This window comes from Pelmatolapia mariae, linkage group LG9 (assembly GCF_036321145.2).
Source record: "Pelmatolapia mariae isolate MD_Pm_ZW linkage group LG9, Pm_UMD_F_2, whole genome shotgun sequence".
NCBI classification, from domain to species: Eukaryota; Metazoa; Chordata; class Actinopteri; order Cichliformes; family Cichlidae; genus Pelmatolapia; species Pelmatolapia mariae.
The window spans coordinates 3153323-3172293 of record NC_086235.1 but is presented as its reverse complement, the minus strand read 5'-3'; the positions used below and the strand labels follow the sequence as shown (position 1 = coordinate 3172293).

Genomic DNA, 18971 nt, shown 5'->3' with positions numbered 1-18971 from the left:
GAGTATGCCTGAGATGACGCTGAGAGCGGCCCGAGCGTTCGACCTCACAGCAGTGGCTCCCAAATCGAGGGTTGCAGACCCCCAAGTGGGCGGCGGCAGTACTGCGGGTACACAAACTAATGTTAAACTAATACAGCCAAACTGTGTTATTACTCCCAAATATAATGTAAGAGGCCACGCCTTTGTCACAGAGACAGTTCGTCTGTAATCATTGACCTGCAGGTGATGTGACGGCTGCTCGTCGTCTTGGAGGTTTCACATTTCCTCACTAACGCATCGCCCCGACCTGCTGATGGCTTCAACACCTAAAGATCGACACTTTGATCTTTAACGCCACCTTTTTGTCTTCGTCTGGTTTTAATGTGACCGAACATCCACCCGTCATCCTGTTGGTGAGGTAAATTACCCTCCATCCTCCTCCATCCCTGCAGGGTACTCGATCCTCTTACCGGCTGATTAGGGAGGATTTACAGCTAAATATTCTCCTTCCTCCATAACAAGCTCAGCGCTGCCCGCTCGCCTCCTTCTCTCCCTCATCACAAACATTCTTTGCTTCCTTTCTTGTTTCCTCACAGCTCTCCATCCTTCCTTTAACCTTTCTTTCTGTCTCATATCCATCCTCCTTTCCTTCTCTGCTCCTTCTGTTCTCCTTTCTTTCCTTTCCTTCCTTTATTCTTCTTTTTCTTCTGTTCATGTCCTGCTTTTATATTTCTTTGTATCCTTCCTTCTCTTTTCCTTGTTTCCCTTCCTGTCTATCCGTCCATCCTTACGTCCTGTTCTTTCTTCCTTCTTTTCATCTATTTCAGTCCTTTTTTGAACTTTATTAGTATTTTATAGTTTTCCCCATTTCCTACTTCAGTTCTGCCTTTTCCCATATTTCCTCATCAGCTTTCCTTCCTTCCTTCACTGCATCCTTCCTTGTCTTTTAGTGCCACTTTGTCTATTTGCTTTTCATCCTTTCCTTTTGGATGTTTCTCCTTTGTTTTTTCTTTTTTACTTTACTTTTGTAAATTACTTTTCATCCTTTTTTCCATCTCTTTCTTGTTTCCTCGTGTCCTTCACCTTCCTTTATTTCTTTACATTGATTCCTAATTTTCCTTTCCCTCTTGTCTTTCTTCTTTTCCTCCATGTTAAACTTTGTCCCTGTTGTGTTGCCATAGTGACAGATGTTCCTGGTACAGCCTCCTTTTTCACTTAAGTTCTCTCTCTCTTTTCCCCAGTGTTTCTCTGCCTCCCTCGTCCCCTCTCCCAGCCGACCATCGTCCAGATTCATGAACACACTTTTTAATTTAAACTCTTAATTTGAAAGGTCGGATAAAACACTGCAGTACAGAGTGTCCGAGAGTAAAGTTAGAAAGTAACCAAGTAAATGTGCTCAATGAAAGGAAATGAGGACAGGACAAAGGGGGAGGAATCAAGGAGAGAAGCCAGAAAGGCAAAACCATTTTAAAAGAGGAGACAAGAAAAGGAAGTGGGAAGAGAGGGGAAGGAGAGGAAACGCGCAGAGGAAAGGTGAAGAAGAAAGATGGAGGGGTTAAGGCGGTACCTGAGGGCGGTGTCAGGGTGGGTGTCCATGTGCGCGTCCAGATCCAGTCTGGAGCTGCAGGTTTTGAAGCAAATGGGACAGGGCAGAAGCTCCTCCTCCGAGCCGCGGCCCGCCAACGCCTCGTCTGCCGTCGCGTCCTCCGCCACCTCGACACACAACAACTTGTTATCTCCCTTAACCGAACAAACCCCACCCCTTCCTGATGGCCGATGCTCCCGTTGGTGTTTTTACCTTCTTGTTGGGCGGCTCCTCTCCGTTCTCCTCCTCGAGGCCCTGCCTCCTCTTCACGGACGGACGGCGGCGTTTGGTGGGAGAGGGGGGGCTGACGGGGAGCAGGCCGCTGGCCGGGTCCTTCTCGTGAATCTTCATGTGTCTGAAACAAGAAACGAAGGTAGGTGGCGTTTACCTGCATGTCATCAAAAAACCCCAAAAGACCTGCGGAGTCATCGTTCATTTAACGAGGAACGCCGGGAATTCTGGGAAGGCCTGACGAGAACTGATACCAGTCAGTGGTCTGGGAGTGTGTAGGGATACAGTATGGATACAGGAGGGGGCGGAGCTACAACAGCCAGCGAGACAGTGCGTGAAAGTGTGCGTGCGTTTGTAAAGGTCATCAAGGTCACAAGATACAGCAGTGAAGAGATAAGGAGAAGAGGAAAGGAAATGTGGGCAGGAAAGGAAGTAAGGACAGATGAGAGGAAATAATAAGAAGAAAATAAAGCAGAAAAAAAAGGAAGAAACAGCAGAAAAGACCTTTAGGAAGGAAAGGGAGAAGAAAGGAGGTGACATCAGGACGAGATGAGGAGGTGCTGTGAGGTAATGAGTGTTTAGAGGAGGACACACAGGGAGGTGCGGGCCTGAGGAGTCCGCATCTATAAATAGGTGTCAGGCAGCGAGCTGGACGCCCATAAGAGGTCCTCACACTCAGTCAGCAGATCTGAGAGCAGCTGACAGGAAGCTGCTCATTAACCAATCAGAAAAGAGGAGAGAGGAGGCGGCCAACCAGAGAGCAAAGTCTGCTCAAACCGCACTGTGGCCCTGCAGCCGGCCAATCAGAGCGCAGGAAACCTGCCCAGTCAGCTGACACACAATCCTTATCACCCAGTGTGTGTGTGTGTGTGTGTGTGTGTGTGTGTGTGTGTGTGTGTGTGTTGCAAACAGCTGCTGAAGTCCACATATCAACACACACACACCAGAAACAGAACAAGGAGAGAAGGAGAGGAAACAAGTAATGACCACAAGAAAGAAGGACAAGGAGAGGAAAGAAGCACCGGGAGAGGAGCAACAACGGGAGCAAACAAGGAAGGGAACAAGAGGTGATAAGAAGTAATCAAGGAGAAAAGCTAGGAAACAGAAAAGGAGATAAGGAAATGAAACAAGGAAACAAAAGAGCAAAAACAAGATAGAAAACAGAAACAGAGGAAACCTGAAAACGAGGAAGGAGGAAACAGGAAAGTAAATAGGAAGAGAGCAAACTCCTCCTCCTCCTCCTCCTCAGGTCGTCTCCCTGAAACTACAAACTGGAGTGAAACAGCTTCAGAGACAAAATGGACTCTGTTTCCTCCTCTCTGCTCATTTGAAGCAGGAAAATCTTTGAGAGGATGCTCTGCTCCTCCTCCGCTCCCAGTTTGCATTGTAAATCAGCGCCTCATCCGTCTCTCCGCGCTGCTCTTTGTGCTCGCTTTCCCGGGCTCGGAGACTCGACAAACCGGCCCGTCGAGTTTCCGTAAAGGTGGATTTTCTGAGTCATAGAAAATCCCGCGTGCCTGAAGGGAGCACGTGTTTTTGTCTTCTGTTCGACTTCAGGAAACATCGAGTCTGAGCGGTGATGGAGAAAGTGAAGCGACAGCTGATTCCTCTCATCGCATTAGTTCAAAACAAAAACACTCAACAACAAGAACAAAGTCTGCACCCGTAAACACTCAACTCACACATAACTACAGCTTTATACTACAATAAAGCTCTTTCATCCAACTGCTGCCTGCCTGCAGACACACGCTCCTCCGTCTGAGCTCAGACGCTTTAAAGCAGCAGAAATGTCTTTAAAACTCAGAGGAGCTCAAAAATAACGCGAGCACAGGCAGAGCCAGTAAAACTGAAGCAAACATGATGACACAGAGAAAAACGGCTGCGACATCCAGCAGATCTGAGAGCGTCTGTCGGCCTACAGTCATTCCTTCCTGCCCACAGCTCCTCATACCATCGCTGAGAGCGAGGACGCAGAGACAGACCGACATCTGTCAGGCTCAAACCAACAGGCTGAACAACAATCCTCCAGTACACACCGCAGAGCCTCGGCTAACGACTTCAAGTCAGCGCAGAGCTCCAATTACTCTTTAAAGTCCAAACAACGCGGCTCACATGGAACAAAAGTTGATTCTTTTCAAAGTAAAGTCTGTAAAAACTTACAAAAACTTACTAGGCTGCTTTAAAGGCGCTCACCTGGGGGCTGCTTTTCAAAATAAAATGCACTAACAGTGTTCCAATGTAAAACATATCTAGTTATTGTTATTACAAATTATTATTACAAATCAAAAAGCTAATACATGTTCAATGGAGCGTGCCATCCCTGACTTCTTTCTCTTTCTTGTAAAGCTTCAAAATAAAAGCCCAATCAGGTAAAAATAGCCTCGGCTAGAGGCTAGCTAAAAATAAATCAACAAATATAAGCCTGAAGAACAGGAAGGATGCTTCGGAAAATGTGGGAATGATGATTATTATTAAAAAATAAATAAGTAAAATGAAAATAAAAAAGTATCTGAAATACTCCATTTCAAAATAAAATGCACATCGACCTTGTAAATATTAGCATCTGCACTTTTAAACTTCCTCTTGTAACGTCTGGTTTGGTGTTTGTTGTGATGCAGACTCTGGCTAATGAACACACACACGCGCGCGCGCACGCACGCACGCACGCACGCACAGGCTACAGTTAGGTTGTTGGGTCTGATGGTGAAGGCTGGACATCACTGATAAATAAATGACTGGGCGTAGTTCTGTGTGTGTGTGTGTGTGTGTGTGTGTGTGTGTGTGTGTGTGTGTGTGTGTGTGTGTTTATATTGGGGTTGGGTTGTTAAAAGTCATCTTCCAACTTCCTGTGTAACCCCCGCCCCCTCTCCCACACACACACACACACACACACACACACACACACACACACACACACACACTCTAGGAGTTTGGTGGTGTTCTCCCATGACGGTTGGCTGGTGATCATGTTAAACTCCAACTTCCTCCCCCAGAGTTTGTATAGTGTGTGTGTGTGTGTGTGTGTGTGTGTGTTAAGCAGTGACACCGAAATAGATTTTTTTAAACTTAAATGTGGGCATATATGAGGTCGATGTAATCCAGATGTTTGCCTCTGTATGTTAACTAACACTTCAAGGAGTCGAATGAGGTGCTCGTCTCCGATTGGCTGGCAGGTAACAGGACGTGTGTGTGTGTGCTCTGATCACCTGTGCATGTTGCCATTGGTGGTGAAGGTCTGGCCGCAGATGTTGCATTTGTAGGGCCGCTCGCCGCTGTGGACCAGCATGTGTCTGTCGAGCGACGAGGCCGAGCTCAGGCATTTCCCGCAGATGCTGCAGGAGTGATCCGTCGCTCCGGCGTCGGCGTTGTGCTGCGGGATGTAAGGCACGCGCGGTGACTCGGCAGCTCAGAGTTACCTCATTTTTATGAGCGGTCACAGAGTGGACGTGTATAATGTTTGACATTATTGGACGCACCCCTTCAAAATAAGAGTCTCATCACACAATAGTGGTACCCCAGTAAAAACCAAAAGTCCCAAAGAATAAAATAATAATAAAACGCACATCTAGACACTGTGTGACCATTTATTTATATATCAGCTGCTGTTTTGCGTCTGCTGAACTCACCTTCAAAATAAGAGCCTCCTGGCTGTATAGTAGCCTGATTTTCTCATGTCACTAGACATGTGTTGGATTTAAGTAGAAGTAAAATCCTGCAGTAACCTGGTAATAGACTGTTGGCAGGATATTGGCGAGGCCATCAAAGATCTTAAACATGCTATCCTTTCAAAATAAAATACACATCTAGGAATACATGGGAAGCAGACATACTTTATTCTGAAAAGTTATTATTTGGATTTTACTTATTTGGGCTTAGACACATCAGCCTGACTTTAAGGAAAATAACGCTCTGTAATATGTTGAATTTTCAAGATAAAAGCCCCAAAAGTTACCAAGGCTGTTTGAAAAGCATAATGCTATCGAGTAAAATAATGTTTTGAAATATGTTTAAAAGAGAGGCTGCCCTTTCAAAATAAAATTCTAATATATACACTGCTCATAAATCGAGCATGTTTCTTGCATCTGTTACCGTTTCATCTCTTATTAAACTGCTCACTCAGGCCGTAGCAGCTTTGACACACACAGAAGGTTTCTCCTGAACATCTTCAGTTATTTCTTTAACATCACGTCACAGTAGGGGGTGTTTACCTGTCTAATGTGCATGGTCAGCTGGTGCTGTGTTTGACAGCTCTTGTCACACAGTGGACAACAATAAGATGAGCTGTCGTCTTTGGTGTCCTGAAGGAAAAGAAAACAAAGATCAAAGGTCATCCAATCATGAAGCTACAAACTGTCACATGACCTGCGCAGCACTTAGACTCACACCTGACTGTTTTTTTCTTCTTCTGTTATATTTAAAACATGCTACCACAAAAACCAGGCTGAAATAACCAAATCACAGTGATTACCACAGTCAAAACATTACAGCGTGTGGGTCACATGACGGCGCCGGCTGGACCAGGCTTCACCCCGTGGAGCATGTTTGTGGCTTGACAGCTGTGTCCAGATGTGGGCTGAAGTGGCCCCAGTTTGACCCGATGACCTAATGTCAGCCGATGCCTCACATCCAGCTGCAACACCAACCGAGCGGCTGCAGAGCTGCACACACACAAATCTGTCTTTCTATCATCGTGGGGACCCATAATAATGTAATGATTTAGGGGGACTCATGTTATCGTGATTCATTCACAGACAGACGACCCTAAAACACGTCTAAAAGGCCTTGATGACCTCTTTGAAGGTGCATCAAATTGTGAAGACCCGAGGCAGACGGCTAAATGTCCTCACAGTCAGGCCTCGTCTGCTCATCATTCTGGGAGGAAACGTTGAGAAAACAATCTCTACAAATTACTGCGTGCGCGCACGCACACACACACACACACACGCGCACACGCGCACACGCGCACACGCGCACACACGCACACACGCACACACGCACACACACACACACACACACACCCTCCACTCAGAGGCAGCGCTTTCCTTTTCCTGTTGAACCACAGGAAGCTCTGACGCGGCGTGGAATGCCAGCGAGCGTGATGGGAGAGGAGAAACGAACCACAGTGACGAGGCAAAAAAACATGAAAAGGAGGGAAGAAGAGAAGCTGCACGTCCTGCTGCGGACAGCAAAGGCAGAGGCTGAGCCAAAGCGGCGCGGTCGAGGTGTCGCGTACCTGGTTGCGTCGTGCGTTGCGACCGGGAGGGGCTCGCATGGCTGCCGTGAGGGACTTGCTCGGTGAAGGGCTTCAAACGGAGAAGAAGACAAAACATTTCACACATAAATAAAAAGTTTAAAGAGAAACAAAAAAGACTCAACAGTTTCCTTTTGAAGTAGGTGTGTTTGGTTTGTTCCTGCTTTACAAAATGAGTGTTTTCACTCATTTTCTTTCCCAGAGGAAAGAATTTGGTAAATTATGTGCAGAATCTCTTTAATAAGTAAGCGGGCTTCATTCTGTTTGGTTTTCATCCTGATGGGATTTATTCCTCCAGAGGAGGTGGGGCTGTTGTCATGTTTCCTGCCGTGCTTTAGTGATTTTAATCCAGCCCGGAGCGTATGTGAGTAATTACACTTACAGCTGAAATGACCTCCTGTTGTTCTGTGAGCTGTCATTTAAATCCTGTTAATTTGTTTATATTTTGTCCCATTTAAAGCACCCGAGCTGTCTATCAGCACTTCCTGTTTGTGATGAATCTCTCTGGATTACAGCGATGCTGAAGGAAACTTTAACAGTTACGTTTGGCCAAATCTTAATCAATGCCGTTAACTTGTCCTGCAGACGTGTCTGGGAGTATTTCATCCTCCACCTCCACCCACAGATGTTAATCTGGTCCACACAGAGACAGAGATGTAGCTCTGTGGACACCGTTTGACTCACACTTGCATAAATGGTTCATTTGGGTGCAGAAATGAATTCAAGTTTGAAGCCAACACGAGAAAGCAGCTAAATATCGACTTCAGCTCATCGTCTCTCTAAATTTTAAACTTTTTAAAGTTTTTAATAAAGTTTGAAATCTGTCTGTAATCACCTGGGGGAGGGGCCGGCGGAGGAGGAGGCTGAAGGGGCTCCACTCCCACCGTCTCCGCCGTTAATGGTCCCTGTTGCTGACATCACTGCTGACATCATGGCATTAATGGAGGAGAGGTCTTCTCCTCCACCTCCGCCGGTTCCCACGGTTCCTCCACCTTTGTCTCCGTTCTGTAGTTTCGCTCCTCCGCTCGCCACCTCCTTTGCTCCTTCCATCACTCCGTTGATCGCTCCTGAAGAGCAGCATCGCTGACTGTTATTACTCTGTTAGCTAAAACCATTAAATGTTCACCGGGGTTTGGCGCGCACCTTTGAGGTTATTGTGCGTTTTCTCCTCCTCCTCAGTCAGCTCAGTGTTGGCTCCTCCCCCTTCCTGCCGCTCCTCTGTGGAGTTCTCCATGACTGCTGGAATACAGACAAACACACACTATTAGAGAGTAACCATCCTCTAACCCGTCCCACCAAAGTCCATTTAAAAATGTGTGCGTTTAAAGCTGCGATGCATTAGCGAGCACGTGCAGATCCGAGCGCCGCAGCACAGTAAACAAAGACTCGGCTGATTGTTACAAACTCCTCTGTCAGTTGGGGGCATGAGGATTTTTGAGTGGTGTGTGAAGGGTGAGGGCTGACTGAGATTAGAATAGCACTGGAGCTCAGCAGTGTTGACTTTCCCCGGACACATCCAGCTGGAGTTTCTGGTTTCACTGAAGAAAACTTTTCAAAAACCCTGCGAGTGCTGCAGAAGCGCATGTACAGCTTTAGCAGAAAGAAAACAAACACAAAGTTTGCAAACCTGAGAAAGATTTTTTTTTAAAAGAAGCAGTTTTATGAATTTCCGTTAAATGTATCGTTTGTCTGCATGTTTTAAACACTGCTGTGTTCCTGAGTTCCTGATTTACTTTGACACTTAAAGGCTTCACAAAGAGAGACAGCAGAGGAAGACGTTCCATCTATGAGCGAACAAAAGCAGCTCTGGCCGAGCGCCGACTGGACCAGAGGGGACCAAACGTTGGGTTTGCAGCCCTCACACCTGTTTCTACCAGCCCAGAGCGACATATGAGGGAGAGATGGAGGGGACGGAGGAGGAGGAGGATGGAGGAGAGAAGGGGCACTTCTCCTTTTTGCAGAGAGGAGAAGACGAAAGCTAATTACAGTTTCCTGTCTGCCCCCAGAGGAAGAAGCGCTCCAGAGCCGGCCACTTCCTCCTGCAGCTCAGAAAGAGGCTGCGTGTGTGTGTGTGTGTGTGTGTGTGTGTGTGTGTGTGTGTGTGTGTGTGTGTGTGTGTTGGACATTCCTAGTTCAAAGAAAGAAGGAAGTGAAAGAAGCAGCGAGTCCTAAAAATGATGAAAAAGCCAATGGAGGTCCAGTCTGCAGTCAAACGCCTCCCATCAGCCCGACATTAGTTGGCGTGTCGCAGAGTCGCGCCACTTCAGTGTTACCCTCCCGCGGTGGCCATGTTTGTGGCCAGCAGTTGAGTCACGCTGACATCACATCCTCGTCAGCGGTGCTCTTCCTGATTTTGGCACAGCGACTTGCACCACAGCATTAAACCGTTATTGTAATGTACCTGCAGGGCAGCGCCGTTATTTCCACAAACACTCACAGGCTTTAAACACAGCAGCTTCTCGACATTTTACCCTGTCCTCGTTAAAAAAAAACTGAAAAGTGGGAACCAATGGAAAACAACTACTCTGGTATCTAAAGATGATCTTAACAAGGAATTTAAAAAACAACCATCTTTATGTGATCGTTAACATCAACACAGATCTGACAACGTCTGAGTGCGATGACTTTACTGCACAGATTTCACGTCTCTGTTACAGCAAATGAAAACAGCACATGAAGCAAAACCAAAGAAGAAGAAAAGGAGAAGAAAAGAGAAAGGACGAGTGGAACGCGGCGAGAGAGCGCTGACAGCTGGCAGCGAGCGCGCCGTGTTTCCACTGACCTCTGAGTGTATCACCGCTCCTGCATGACACACTGTTACATGGCCACGGCAGGTGCACGCGCGCACACATACACGCAATCGGACGCTGTGATTGGCTGCCAGAGTGCTCGGGCAGCACTTTTTACAGCCCGCAGAAACGAACGGCAACAGATGGCTGTGAGAGGAGAGGACAGAGGAAGCTGGGAAAAAAAAAGGATGGAGAAAGATAACCCTCCCAAAATCAACCATCCTAACCTGGCTGCTCTGAACGCTGCAAACTGAGAGACGGCGCCAACATGTGCAAGTGTCAATGCAACACATGTCATAAAGAAAAATAATAAATAAATAAAAAGGCCGCAGAGTCTGCGCCAAAGTTTTACAAACATCTATGACGATGTTTAAACCAGTTTAAAAGGAACGGTCCCTGAACGCAGCACGAAGTCTGAGCACTGTGTGTGTGTGTGTGTGTGTGTGATAGCTGATGTTACTACATCTGTTCCCAGCCATCATTCTCACACACTCTAACACTCCCTCCTGACTCACTCTGTCTCACACACACACACACACACACACACACACACACCGTATTACACACTTGCACACACACACACACACAGTATTACACACTTGCACACACACACACACAGTATTACACACTTGCACACACACACACACACACACACAGTATTACACACTTGCACACACACAGCTCTGACATCCTGACATTCTTGCACATCCATGCAAAAGCAGAAAAGGTCACCGTGTTGGAGCCACTGAGCATGAATGTATCTGTACGTGTGTGTGGGTGTGTACTCGTACATCTGTCATTGTAAGGACCATCACCCTCTTTTGACCTTAGGAGGACGCTGTGGCAGTGGCACACTTTCAACTCTTTTAACTTTAAAGGTGCAGTCACATGACAACTACACAGTACACCCCTGATAGGGTACAGCCCTATCAGTTCATTTCCGTGCTTTTCAAATTTGATGTGAAAGCAAGAATGTCATAAAGTTTTTACCAATGCAGTAATATTAATTTCTGTCCCTATTTTAAGTATTTAACCAGCAGAATTAGTTAAGTTTAACGTCTAACGTCAGTGATTTCACGTCATGAACCGCCTGCTGTGCACCAACTGTGTGAAGATGTAACCCAGTGACAGACGGTTATTAAAGAGAGAAAGTGGGGGATGGATGGAAGACAAAGCACAGGATGGGTGTGTGGGGTAGAGGTAAAGGATGTAAATGAGGATTAAGAGCATCCTCTGTGTCCTCGTCTCTTTATTCACTTTGATAACTAGGAAGCAGAAACATGCAAGCTTTTATAATTTTACTACAGATAAGTCTGCATGAACTTTATGTTTTAACCTTCTGATATAATCCAGTTTTTACCTTGTGTTAATAGCTAATGTTGGCTAGCATGCCTTAGAGGCTCTGGCACTAAAGTTAGCATCTAGCATGATAAGAGGCTACTTCACCAGCTTACAACAGAGTTTCTTTCTTTTATGATAAATACCTGTCACAAGTTTATGAAGTCCAAGTTATAGATAATCTCCCTCTCTCAAACTAGCTATGTTTTTATAACATTAGCCTAGCAGCTGCAATTAGCATTATTAATCTAAGACAGTAATCATCACCAACATATTAATTCATTTTACTTGTACTTTTTTTAGTTTGTATATGCTTAACAGTACTAGTGAGTTAGAAGCTGGTGTGAACAGCCTCGTCTGTACTCATTTTCCTAAATTCACTAGGTGAATCAAAATGGCCCAACTGTATACTGCTTTATGGTTATGTTAGCAAACAGTAGAAACCTCATCTAGCATCAATTAATGGACACAAAGGCCAGAGGAAAACTATAGAAAGCAGACTGTGCCATGGTCAGCTCTCTCCTCTTCCTCCTTTTTCTAACCTTTTCCATTTGTATTTATACCACTGTGTTTTTGTATCTGTGTGTCCTCCCCGGTGTCAGCTAACAGTCTGTGTTTAGCAGGAGAGATGTGAGCAGAGGGATGGAGGGATGCATGGGGAGATAGAGAAGTGAGAGAGGGGGAGGACAGGAACCAGTCACCATATGTTGGCTATTTATTACACCTCCCTAAACTGTCACTCTCCCTCCATCTATTCATCCATCACCCTCTCGGCCTCATTCAGAACAGCACTGCAACACTGTTTAGCTAAACAGCAGCGACTTCGCTTATTTCTAGCAACACATTCTTATTCTGGAACTGCAGTGTTGTATATTTGCATGATTAACAGTTAAAAATAAATAACTTGTGCTGTGCCTTTTATAGCGAGTGAGATCCACAAAGGCTGAAAATGTTAACTTGAATTAGCCCCAAGTGGACATTAGAGGAACTGCAGCCATTGGTGCATCTGCATTTGCTTCATTTTCAGTGCCCATTAAAACTGGAGGCTTGGCAGCGTTAGCGCTGATTATCTAAGAATAACAACGCTGTGATGAAATACGGCGCTGGCTGTAGCGTAGAGCAGTCAGGGCTGCCTCTGTAATGCTGTAAATGTCCTTTTTTCTAAACTCACAACCTTATGATCTAACCCATAATCTACTGGGCAGGTTCCTGACAGGAAATCCCGGGATGATTTCCAACCTTGTGACAGTGATGGAGAGAAGTGATGCTATTCATGGGAATTCACCAAACTCGTAAGAGAAACTGAAAGAAAGTCAGAGCCTCTTTATCTCTTTCTGTTTCTGCGCTGGTTGACCACAACAGGAAGTTCACACTCACGGGAGTCACAAGAGAGCGTTTTGCTGCTTCCCCATGTGTGCTCGCAAAGAGAGAGATTGATGGGCATTCTCGCTCGCTCTTGATGACCCCCCTCCCCCCGCCTCTCCTCCCGAGCCTCCATCTAACACTCAGCTGCCATCACCCATCCTCCACCGCTCCGCCGATCCTGACGTTCCTGTTTCCTCGCTGCAGAACTCTGCCCAAACTTGTTAATGCACACTTGTGAAACTAAAAGCCGAATATCCCAAGGCAGAGATGAGTTTCTCTGAGCTGCATGGACAAAAGCATGTCGTGTGTTGCCTTTTTCTAAAACATGACCAAGTTTCAGTGCAGATGCAGACAGATGTTTAAGACATATTTGATCTGAGCACAGCCACACTTCATCAGATCTACACAACTTCAGCCCAAAAAGCTGATTTAAAAATATCGCTCAAGTTTTCAAAGAATTTCCAGAAAATTGGCAGAAAAGTTCTAAATTGGACATCAGCGAGCACCTTCATGCTGCTTACTGCTAATATAACATTTAAAAGCATCAAAATAAACAGGCGCCAGTTTTTAATGTCAAGGCAGCAACTTTCCCACCTCAACGAAGCACAAAAGCCGTTTTTGTTGAAGAGAGAAAAAACACCAACTGTTGACTTGAACCCAAAAGCACAGAGGTCTTATTCTTTACACCCAGGCACCACATGCAGCTCCACTTTATGTGAGCGGCCCCTTTTGTAATCGCCGCACAGCAAACGGTTGTATCACGGGAGGATTTCAAAGGAATCATGCAAGCAGGGGCGTATATAAGAGTTTTTAGATGGGGTGGCACACTCCCCGATTTCTAAGGGGGGGACCCAGAGCTGAGTTTGAAACCAAAGCAGAGTGACGTCTGGTGAAAATGATTTTAAACCTGTGTTGTAACAAAATAGCTGCCACACTGAAACTTGACTGAACACTAATATTTACGTCTTTAAATTCGATTATCTTTTATCATTCTGATGAGTTTCTAGCTGTAACAAACACAACAGCTTCCAGTGCACGTCACTACATTACAGTTTTATAGTTGGACCTGCAGTGATGTCTCGAGAAGAAAAAGGTGACATGGACCCCCTGACCCACCCGTATATATGGCCAGGCTTGCACTGACATGGCAGCACAAATCTGGGGTGGCACCAGAGGTGGCCAATCAGATTTCAGTAGAGGAGGTGCCATCCCAGGACACCATGTTTATATTTAAAAACATGTCAAACATCTCTAAACACTGACAGCATGTCCACAGCCTTTCAGAGACGATCTCCATCCGTCTCCACCTCCTCCACCTCCTCCTCCATCAGCCTTTTACAAACTGTTTCTAACTCCTCTTCCTCTGCTCATCATCTCCCCTCTCTGCCTGCTCGCTGCCCTCCAGCTCGGTTACACATTGACTGCTTCCTCTGTGTGTGTGTGTGTGTGTGTGTGTGTGTGTGTGTGTGTGTGTGTGTGTGTGTGTGTGTGGAGTTTAGACCCGCCGTGATAAAGTGTTGAGATAGCATCGACGGTGTGTCGGCTCCACTGTACAGCATACCGCAGCCGGCAGGCAGAGCGGGGGAGGGGAGCGTCTCAGCCAACCACCGAGCACGCTCACAGTGGAAAATGTCTGCAGCTCTCAGCCAATCAGGAAGCAGATTCCTCAACACATCCATCCACCCGCGTGTGTGTGTGTGTCTGTGCGCACTGCCCCATCTTTTCTCCTCCTACCAAACACTTCACACTCTAATGTTTCACTATAAAGATCTTTAACAAATTTAAAAAAAAAAAAACAGTCAAATTAAATTGTTTAATTGTTTCTAATGTAATATTTAGTGTTTTACTTTGTGTCATTATTATCGTCATGCTTCAAAATCTTTGAAAACTGTCAAAGATTTAATTTTAAAAAAGATAATTGTAATATTATGGTAATTAAACATTAAATGTTAATTAAAAAAAGATTTTCTTAAGTACTAATAATACTTTCATAGTTATTGAAAAATAAATGTTCTGTTTTTGTATATTAATACAACATCGTTAATTACATAAAAACACATTTTTAGTAAGAATTTATTACTAAAACTCCTGCTATAAATTTTAAAAGCGATTTTCTTTTTAATGTGTAGTTACTTTTACAGTTTCTATGTTCTGTTTTTATTCCCTTTTAAACTTGAAGTAAATTAATGTCCTTCATACATGGTTTAAAAAAACAAAACATCATAGATGTAACTTAAAATGCGTAATTATATATATTTATTTAATATAATAGTTTTTAAAGTACATGAATCGCTTTCATTTCCATGTTTTTATACTTTTCTGAGGGATGCTTGATGACCCCCTATGAGCAGCACTGTGTGACAGTGGGGAGGAAAAACGCCCTTTTTACAGGAAGAAACCTCCAGCAGAACCAGGCTCAGGGAGGGGCGGGGCCATCTGCCCAAACACTAACCACACTGACAGTATCATATTATGCAATTTAAACTCAGTTTGTTTCCTTTCATGTTTATTTGCTGAGTTTTATTTGTGGTTCTAATGTTGGGCTTCATTCAGCACTTTGTAAAGTCTGGTTATCATCACTGTTACAAACATTAAAGGAGCTTCAGGAGCTCGCAAATTCGTAATAAAGTGGTGAAACCAGGCTGGACAGATAGAAGCGCACAGGGAGAAGACTGAAGAGGCGTTTATGAAAACGTCCAACCTTCCGTCTCCTCAGAAAGCCCGAAAACTCCCTGAAACATTTCCAGGAGCAAACACATCTGGAATCAGGTCTAAGTACGAAAATGCAAAGCGCTGACAGGGACAGAGACGGCCAAACGCCATGCAAGCTGAAGCAGAAGCCACTGAAACAAAGATGGCGGACTGTGCGACAAGAAACAGGAAGAAATGTTCATTCCCAGAGCTACCAAAGAGGCGGAGCCTGGAAGCGTTTACAGGTGAGCGTTTAACTTCAGGTGGATGAAAGATGGCGAAACAATGAAGAGGAGGAGGAGGAAGGTGAAGGTGGTGGTGGGATGAAGATGAGAAAGGAGGGAGGAGCATATTTACCCGTCTTTTTCGTAAAGCAACGCTCGCTCGCTCGAATCTGTCTCGGGGCAGGGCGGGAGGGGGCGGGGTTTGTTGTGTTTGTGTCTGCAACCACTGCTCACACTGCAGGGAGGAGAGCACAGAGAGACCATCAGTAACACAAACACACACGTTTACACACAAATACAGAAACAACAACAGTCAGACAAACTTGTAAACAACAAACACACAAAGTTTGGATGCACCAACGTGAACATCTGGACTCGATGTGTTCCAGAATAACACAAATATTCCCCTTTACAGGAAAAACCTCCACAGCAGACGCGAGTGCAGCTAAACTGCATTCACTGCATTTTACTTAACTTCTATTATCATTTGATTATTTTCTGTTTAAAGTTGTAAAACTATGTATGCAGCAGCTCACAAGCTGCAGTTTGTAGAAACACTGGTTTTATTTGAAGTGTCCATCCTGAGGAAGGCCTTTATCCACACCCACAGTGGGAGTTACACAGAGCTGTGTCATTACTGTAATTAGTCTTTTAATTTATCAGGTTTTTACTGTTTAACGTTTTACCATAAATACTGGAATACAGCAGAGTGCTCACTTAGCACGCTCACATTTTATTAGGCTTTTGCACTGAGCGTACACGGCTCCTGTTGCCGCGACGATAATCACAGATTTTACTACAATAGAAACAGAACTACATCTATTCCCTCGATCATTTACTGCTGCGGTTTACATGGTGGAATATATATTCTGGCCGAGCTCGAGAGCGCCCCCTGTGGAAGAAGAAACAGCCCAGGCATGCGTTGATGCATCCCCCTGATTTCACCCAAACAATTTAAACAATGAAAATGTATCCGCCCACAGCGAGCGTTTCCACGGACACGCGCCCTGTTTTAGTGTTTCGAGACTGTAAACGTGTAAACGTTCGTGTCCACATAAACAAAGTAAACGATGCAGAAACAACACACACACAGAGCTGCAGGGACGCAGAGTCTGAGTCACACTCGTCATTTCACCGCCTCTGACACACACACACACACAGACACACACACACACACACAGACACACACACACACACACACACACACACACACACACCTTCAGGTCCAGCATTACAAATAAAAAGCGAGTACAGAGGTCAGTGTGCTGCATTATGTGCTGATACAATCACGGCTGCCAGATAACACAAAACACAAACTGAACTGTGGAGGCGCCATCAAGGCCCAGAGTGGCCCGGTGCATTATGGGTAACAGAAAGATACCTGCTATCTGCTGATATCTGCCCGCAGCAGTGACGTTTGTCAGGACATTTTAATTTTTTTTACAGCTTCAGAAATAAAAAAGTGCAGAAGAAGAAGAAACACAAAGGCGATGTGGAAACAGAGGCTTAACTGAGCTGCCCAAAGACGCTAATCTGTCAGACAGGGCGAAGCGAGGTTACGGTAAGGGAGGGCGAGACAAAAAAAAAGGACAAAAGATATGCTGGAAAGGAGGAAAGATGGAGGGATAAGAGGGATGCAACAGGCTGCACAGCTCAGGGACGTATTTATGGATGGAGGGATGATGGAAGGGGGGCAGGAGACAGAGAGAGAGAGATTAAGAGCTTAACAGGGTTGGTAAGACCAATTAGGAGGCAGCTGAGACTGGAGGTGAGGAGGATGAGGGAAGACGTCTGCACCCGCATCACCGACTGAGAGAAGTCTGCGTTTACAGGAAGACGAGGAAGGCGAGGATGCAGAGAGCTAAATACATGTAGAACTAAATATCAGTACAAGCTATCCAAAAATATTTGTTAATGTTAAAGCATCAGTGCTGTGAGCCAAGAATCACTTTGAAACCATGAAAAAATGAACAACAGAGATATTCTGAGTCTGGATTTATTCAGTTTTAGAAAAATAAGTCTGTAACAGACGACTTCCTGAGCCAGCAACGAGCCAAGAATGGTTTTGAAACCAAGGAAAAGTGAAAAATGTGATTATTCACAGGCTGTCCTGTGTGAAGGCTTTGAAAAATAAAGCCGAATTCACCTTTAGCACATCCTGCATGTTATACAAAAGTCTATAGCAAGCACGTTCATCTCACGTTAATCAGAGAGAGCTTCTGCACGTGTAGAAAGTCCGACCCTGGGCCCATTTTTGTGTGCGTGTGTCTATTTTTTCTTCCACAACACAGAAGCAACAGACAGAAAGGATTAAAGAAAACAAGCATTTCTCCAGCTGTTCACTTTAAAATCAAGCTATCGCGAGCTTCACAAACAGGTTTTCTATCTGCTGCTGAGGGCCTGTCATCAGTGTTAATGGGCTGAGTATTGTTGCAGATAAAGGAGGTGTAAGCTGATACAGGGAGGTGCCACGGCTCCCACCTAAACTAGGATTTATCACCGTGTTCCCCCACCACCACACAAAGCCCCCGCTAAGCCAGCAGCTAATGAGCTAGCCCCACTAACTCACTTTAGCTTTGTTCTGCTGCAAACACAGCCTGCTGCATTGTTTCTAGCTTTGCAGCACTAAACGGCTCCGCGTGGCTTAAAACTGGAAACCAGAGCTGCCAGCACTGTTAATACCAGCAGGGTCAAAACTTTAGGTTAATAAATATAAAGCACATAACGACTATGAAACGATACACAGGCCCTGATGTGAGCGAGATGCTAGCATCAAGGCAGAAGCTAATCTTCTAAGACAACTCTCATACTTTGAAACTTGCCTTTGTATCCATTTAAAACAAAACACAAGCTCCTAATGATTTATTAACACCCACATTAAACTGTACATGCTAGCATCATGCTAACAGTAGACAGTTTTCATCATTGAACTTATCTAAACAGACCTGGACGTATATACGGGTGGGTCAGGGGGGTCCATGTCACCTTTTTCTTTTCGAGACATCACTGCAGGTCCAACTGTAAAACTGTAATGTAGTGACGTGCACTGGAAGCTGTTGTGTTTGTTACAGCTAGAAACTCATCAGAATGATAAAAGATAATCGAAACCTAAGTTAAAGAGATCTTAAATTATACACGATTTAACTTTAACCCATGCTAGCCAAAGTTTCTGTTTTTATCTTGTTAGCATCATAAGCAAGATTAATAACCTAAAGGTTAATGTGGTTTTATAGACAAAGTCAAAGTGAAATCTTTGTTTTAATGATTACTAATAATAACAATAATTTAAAAATATCTTCGAAATAAAATACATGATATAAATAAACTACATGCTACTGTGCTAACATGTTAAAGTACAACAGATGATGCAGTTATGTTAAACAAAGGCGATATAAAGAATTAACAACATTAGTGACAGTATTTTTTAAAAAAGCCAAACAGGCACAGGACTACAGAGTAGCATTAGCATCTCGTACTCAGTGTCAGAGATACTTCACATGAACCTCATGCTAGCATGT

At 44.8% G+C, this 18971-nt stretch overlaps 1 protein-coding gene across 3 annotated transcripts in view; it reads right to left on the bottom strand.

Annotated features, from left to right (window-relative positions):
• Nucleotides 1–18971, bottom strand: part of rreb1a (ras responsive element binding protein 1a) — a 51675-nt gene that overhangs the window by 11410 nt on the left and 21294 nt on the right. Inside the window, exons 2-9 of one of the 3 annotated variants that reach the window (XM_063483706.1) lie at nt 15587–15688; nt 8190–8285; nt 7882–8113; nt 7029–7098; nt 6004–6093; nt 5002–5165; nt 1778–1919; nt 1547–1692 (exon numbers count right to left, since the gene is read on the bottom strand). In XM_063483706.1, the coding sequence (XP_063339776.1) occupies nt 1547–1692; nt 1778–1919; nt 5002–5165; nt 6004–6093; nt 7029–7098; nt 7882–8113; nt 8190–8280 (935 nt within the window). In that variant the 5' untranslated portion in view covers nt 8281–8285; nt 15587–15688. The remainder of the gene's footprint in view (nt 1–1546; nt 1693–1777; nt 1920–5001; nt 5166–6003; nt 6094–7028; nt 7099–7881; nt 8114–8189; nt 8286–15586; nt 15689–18971) is intronic. The other 2 variants (XM_063483704.1, XM_063483705.1) reach the window with 2 other exon arrangements.